The sequence below is a fragment of the Platalea leucorodia genome, assembly GCF_965183815.1.
Source record: "Platalea leucorodia genome assembly, chromosome: 23".
In the NCBI taxonomy this organism is placed as follows: Eukaryota; Metazoa; Chordata; class Aves; order Pelecaniformes; family Threskiornithidae; genus Platalea; species Platalea leucorodia.
This window is the reverse complement of record NC_138845.1, coordinates 2,653,089-2,659,602: the sequence shown is the minus strand read 5'-3', so window position 1 is coordinate 2,659,602 and position 6,514 is coordinate 2,653,089. Positions and strand designations below refer to the sequence as shown.

General features: G+C 53.5%; 1 protein-coding gene across 1 annotated transcript; it reads left to right on the top strand.

Moving 5' to 3' along the window:
- Nucleotides 1-330: 330 nt before the first annotated feature.
- On the top strand, nt 331-3,375 carry HOXC13 (homeobox C13; the record flags this gene model as incomplete). Its single annotated transcript, XM_082332278.1, has 2 exons — nt 331-958; nt 3,119-3,375. 2 exons carry the CDS (start codon nt 331-333, stop codon nt 3,373-3,375), a joined length of 885 nt encoding a protein of 294 aa, XP_082188404.1.
- Nucleotides 3,376-6,514: the final 3,139 nt, after the last annotated feature.

Below are 6,514 nucleotides of genomic sequence, written 5' to 3'. Positions count from 1 at the left end.
GACGGGGCGGGCACGAGTGGGGGGGGGGAAGGGGGAAGCCCTCGCCAACCAATGAGCGTGGCGGCGGGGTCACGTGGGCGGGGACACGTCGGGGCGGGGGGGGGCCGCGGGTGGGCGTGGCCGCGGGGGATTTCTTAATGGAGCGGCGGCGGCGGGGCGGCGGCGCATGCGCGCGGGGCGCCGATATGTTGGGGGGGTCGTGGGGCGGCGGGGCGCGGCGTGGAGCTTCCCCCGACGGCGGCCGAGGAGGAGGAGGAGGAGGAGGAGGAGGAAGAAGAAGAGGAGGAGGCGGCGGCGGCGGAGGCGGCAGCGGGAGCAGCGCGGCATGACATGACGGCACCGCTCGGCCTCCCCCCGCGCTGGCCCGACGGCCTCGCCTGCCGCTGCGAGGACGCCCCGCGGGAGAAGAACCGCATGGAGGGGCTGGGGCACTGCCGGGAGATGATGCCCCACGCGGGACTCGCCGTGCCCACCGCCCCGCCGCCGCCGCCGCAGGGGGCCGCGTACGCCGAGCTGGCGGCCGCCGAGCCCCCCCGCCAGTGCCCGTCGGGGGCGGCTTCCAGCGCGGCGCTGGGCTACGGTTACCCCTTTGGTGGGGGCTACTACGGCTGCAGGCTGTCCCACTCCCACGGAGTCAACTTGCAGCAGAAACCCTGCGCCTACCACCCCGGGGAGAAGTACCCCGAGGCCGGCGGGCCTCTGCCCGGCGAGGAGCTGCCGTCGAGGGCCAAAGAATTCGCCTTTTATCCCGGTTTTCCCAGCTCCTACCAGGCGGTCCCTGGCTATTTGGACGTGTCGGTGGTACCGGGGCTCGGGGGTCACCCGGAACCGAGACACGACGCTTTGCTTCCCATGGAAGGCTACCAACACTGGGCTCTTTCTAATGGCTGGGATGGGCAAGTGTACTGCTCCAAAGAGCAATCGCAGTCCGCACACCTCTGGAAATCACCTTTCCCAGGTAGGCTGCTCCGGGAACGGCCGCGCTCGCCTGCTCCCCGACCGCCAGCTCCACCGGAGGTGTGGATGTGCGTGTGCGCGATGAGTGTGCCCAGACACACACACACAGAGATACCTCTGTGCCTCTATATGTAATTAAAGGGAAAGAAATGGCTCTGGAATGCCTCCTGTGCAAGGCAATGTGTATGAACATGTATGGGAAAGAAGGTGAAGCAATCATTTCTGAATCAAAATACTCGCCGTGAGCTTGCTTGGAAAGTAACTTTGCCGTTTAATTCTTCCCTTTCTTCTCTCCTCCCTCTTTTTGCCTCACCTAGAGAGCCTCTCTCGGTGCCTTTCCCTTCATTTTCCCCGCTGCTTGCCGCTTCGCTAAGTGCGGAAAGCTTCAAAAGGAAAAAAAAAACCCACAAAAAAACCCCATCTCTAGTGGTTCAGTCGAATGAGAAGTGTCGGGGGCTGGGACAGTAAATCATATCGCAATTACGCACAATTATAGGCAATAGGTGTCAAGTGACAAATGAATCTGTTCGGAGGGGAAGGAGGGAGGCAGAGGGCTCGGGGGGACCGGCGGGGCTTCTCCGCCAGGTCAGGCAGGGACCCTGCCCGCCTGACAGCCCGCAGGCAGCCGGGGAGGCGAAACTCCTCCTCGGAGCATCCTTTAGCCCAGCAAATCCCTCGCTCCCTTCCCCTCCCGGTCCCACCGGGCCCGGCCGGCTCCGTGCCCCGACGGCAGCGGCGGGAGCAAGGTGATGGTGGGTGCTGCCTCCCGGACTCCTGCCAGCCCCCCGGTCCCAGCCTTGGGTGGGGAAGGACGGGGGTGGGGGGGAATAACCACAATAAAGGGGGGGGGGGGACCCTACAGCATCTCGGCTGGAGAGAAGGGACGGATGGCGTTAGTCCTTGGGGGGGCAATGGGGGGACACACATCGGGTTATGTGTTTCCCTTCTTCGGGACAAAGAGGGAGGGAGGAATGGGCTTTCCCGGGAGATTTTTGGGGAGGGGGGGCCGGAATTTGGCGACGCGTTGTTGGCTGCATGATGTGGGTTATTTTGGGGGGGTCGTCGCATTCAAGCTGTATTTGGGGCCCCCATTGCTTCCTCTGCCCATCGCCTGCGGCTCTGACGAACCCCCCTCCGAAGGAGATTCCTGCCCCCCCCGACACCCTCAGCACCCCAAATTCGCCCCCCCCAAGGAGCCGGTGGCCCCCACAGCTCCCCCAGGGGCTCCCCAATTAACTCCTGTCAGCCATAATTGGGGCTGCGCTGCCTGCCGAGGAGAGCTCGCCTCCATCTTCCTGCTCCAGCCAGCTGGGTCACACCTTTGCGGCGAGGAAATTCGGCCCCCAGGTCGCCCCCCCACCCTGGCAGAGGGCTGGGGATGCCCAAAAGCTTGGGGGGAGCTTTGCCCCCCCAAATACCGGCAGAGCAGGGGGCAAGATGCTCCCCGCATCCCTGCTGAACGCGTTCCCGATAGCCCCTTTGCAAAGCACAGAGCATCTCCCCCTCCTCACCGCCCGCAGAAGGCACTGGGGGGGGGATGGGGTTATTTTTGCTGGGTTTGCCCCCCCCCAAGCCCCCCGAGGGGGGTCCTGGGCTGCACCACGCCGGCGGGAGGGGCTGGGGCGCGGGGGATGCACTTGACTCTGCACCGAGCTCGGTGTTGGGGGGTGCGCATCTGCGGGGATCCCCCGGGAGATTTGCTGCTGAGTGGAAAAAACACAAAAATAAGGGGGTAGGGGGGAAGAAAAAGGAAGAAGGAAATAGGGGAGAAGCTCTAGACATTGTCCAAAATCTCTCCGGTTGTGGGTCCCTTTGATTATCCGCGCACATTCCTCTGCGGGCTGACTTGATGCTCCTTGTTTATCAGCGTGAACAGTGCCGCCAAGAAAAACAGGCTTTCACCACGTGAATTATGAACATTATGTGATTATTGCTGTTATTATAGCACTATTCCCCTCCCTGGATGCATTTTCTGCCTGTCTTGTCTCTTTTCCCTCTCTCTTTCTCTTCCCTCGCATTCCTCCACTCTTTATTCTCCTTTTTCCCCCCTTTCTTTCTCTCCCCGATGTGCAGAAATCCCCACCGCACGCCCCGGGATGCAGTAAACACCCCTCTTCCTTATACATATATATATATTTTTATTTTTTTTTTTTTAATCCAGACGTGGTCCCCTTACAACCCGAAGTCAGCAGCTATCGGAGGGGACGAAAAAAAAGAGTCCCTTACACCAAAATCCAACTGAAGGAGTTGGAAAAGGAGTACGCGGCCAGCAAATTCATCACCAAAGAGAAGCGGAGGAGGATTTCGGCCACCACCAACCTGTCCGAGCGCCAAGTGACTATCTGGTTCCAGAACCGGAGGGTCAAGGAGAAGAAGGTGGTGAGCAAATCCAAGACAGCGCATCTCCACGCCACCTGACAGAGGATAACTTTGGAGGAGAATGGGGCGAGGAAAAGGAAGCAAGAAGCGTAAATATTTATCTGGTAGTTTGTCTGATGCCATCATTCGGACTCTGCTGATTCCCATTCATTATTTAAAAAAAAAAAAAAGATAGTAATCGACATTCGCAAATGCACACGCGCATCTCACCCCCCCAAAACCACCGAGCGCATCTTTGATTTATCCCTCTGCCCCGCTCTGACTGTGAAAACCCCAGTTTTGCCCTGAGAAATCCATCGATAAGGTTAAACTGTGTATATTTTTAAAAGAAAATAATAATAAGCTAAGAGTGTAGCTACATTAAAGGAGAGACGAACTCCGAGTGTCGCCCTGTAACGCTGTATAGTCCGACCCCTCGCCAGTCCTTCATATCGCGGGCCATTTCACCCACCGATGTGTAAATGTATGGAGAACCTATGGCAAAGTTGCATCAGCTTCGTGTTTGCTCGGCACTAGGGACCGAAATTAAGAAATAAGGCTGCTATTGTGGGAAGAAACCCATTGCTCGGTGTCGCTTCGATAGCCCAACCACTGATGGTAGGTCCCAGATGGAAGCGAGCTGCTGTACGAGAGGATTTGGGGTACGTGCTCACGAGGGTTTCTATATCTCTGCCATAAAACTGGAATGTCTGTTCTCCGCCGACAAGATGGAAAATGCACAATATTGTCTTTGGGGTTTGTTTCTTTCCCTCTCTGACCCGGCTAATTATCGACAGTGTTCTTTGGATATGTAAAAGCATTTTTTTTTTTTTTTAATGTCTTGTATATGTATATAATATTGTGGTGTCCAGATGATATGTACCGACTGCAGATGACATTTCTTAAAAATAAATATCTTTTTTTGTTGTTGTTTTGCCTGGAGGAGAGGCTCTTTGTGCACCTCTTTGTAGCCCTGTGCCTCTCCCATCCCTGCCTCCAGCCGCCTCCTCTCCCCAGCGCCGCAAGCGCAGCCCGGGCCGGAGCCTCCGCAGAGAAAGGCTGAGGAAAAAGGGGGAACTCGGGCAAATTTGGGCAGAAACCGCTTAAGAAGGGCTCCCCGGGAGCCGCGAGGGGCGGATGTGTGTCCCCAAGGCGGCGTGTTCCCAGGGGGAGTAAAAAGCGGAGAAAATAAATTGAACCGACCGAGTGCTTTTTTATTTAATTTTTTTTTTTTAATTTATCATTTTCCCCCCTTTATTTTCTCCTTGTTTTCCTCCCCCCCGCAATTACCCCGGCTGAAAACGCGATGACTTCCCCGAGACGCTTCTAATCTCTTCCCATCTCCCTCCCAAAGGCCGCGTTTCGCCAAACCAGTTTGACTCCAGATAAAAATCTCCCAAGCTGCCCTCGCCCCGCCGAGCAGCGCCGCGGCCCTCCCCGCTCCGCACCCGCGGAGCTTACGCGGCCCCGAAGCCGGCCGGGCAGCTCGGAAAGAAATACGAGAAAGGAAATTGTTTCCATAGGCGGATTACAATCTACCTTAATATCTGCTAGATTTAATCACCTCGTTAAATGATCAAAAGGGGAGGGGAAGGGGGGAGAAAGGCTTTGGGAGGGATGTAACCTAAAACAATGTTATTGCGGGTTAAATTTGCGCGGGCGCGTAGTGCTGTGAGGGGGCAGAGAGCAGGCACAAGCTATAGAAAGCTATACGAAGAAAGGATTAGCACTGGTGTCCGCAGAAATGCGCCTGTAGGTACACCAGGTGTTCGAGCTGGTGTGCGTAAGTGCGCATATATCTAATATATACACACGTTTATACAGAGGGATATAATGGCATGCGCATATAACCGCGTACGTCCGGTTTTTTTTACGATCTGGGCGTCGGTGTATATATATTTTATATATATATGTTACACGTATGTGTGCCGGGCTTGGCGGTGTGCGTGTAATTTGTATAAGTCTGGGTATTAAGGCGATCTGTGTATCTCTGTGTATAGGGCTATCACGTATAATCTACCGCAGGTAACAACGTGTCTGTACTAGATACATAAATATATATATATATATATATCTCCAAGTGCACCCCTCTACATTATTACATGAAATAGCGAGTAGATAATATGTATGTGATATATATAAATTTATATATATATATATATATGCAAGTGCACCCCTCTACATTATTACATGAAATGAACGGTAGATAATATGTATCTTATATATATAAATTTATGTACATATATATATATATATGCAAGTGCACCCGTCTACATTATTCTATGAAACGGTGGGCAGAAAATATGTATCTTATATATATAAATTTATATATATATATGCAAGTGCACCCCTCTACACTATTATATGAAATGGTGGGTAGATAATATGTATGGTGTATATATATGTATGGTGTGTATATAAATTTATACATATATATGCAAGTACACCCCTCTACACTATTATATGAAACGGTGGGTAGAAAATATGTATCTTATATATATAAATTTATATATATATAGGCAAGTGCACCCCTCTACACTATTATATGAAATGGTGGGTAGGTAATATGTATGGTGTATATATAAATTTATATATATATATATATGCAAGTGCACCCCGCTACATTATTTTATGAAATGGTGGGTAGGTAATATGTATGGTGTATATATAAATTTATATATACATATGCAAGTGCGCCCCTGTATATTATCATCCGAAGTGGTGTGTAGGTCTCCTTTGCGGTCTCTCACGTGTGTTTAGTGCGGTAGGTATGTGCCTATGGGCGCCCATATAGCTTTATAAAGGCGTCTGAAGGACAGCTGCGGGGGGGTCCCCCCAGCGCCTATGGCTCAGTGCCCTATGGAGCCCACACCGCCGCCAGAAACGCCGGGAAAGCCCCCTATGGATGTGGATGCTTCCCCAAATCTCCAGAAAGGTGGGAATGGGGCGAACCGGGGGCCGGCTCCCCTCCTCCCAGCTCCCCAGCCCTTGGGGGGGGCGGCAAAAAGGGGGTCCCTGGTTTCTGCCCCCCGCTCCCTGATTCCTCCCAGCGCGCAGCTGATGAGCGGGGGAACCCGGGGCTTGATCTGGCGGTGGGTCCTGCATTTATTTTGGAGAACTTCGGTGGTTTGGAAGTAACGGCAGAGCTTGAATTCTTTTTTTTTTTTAATTTTATTTTGGAAAAGACGCTCAGCTAGGA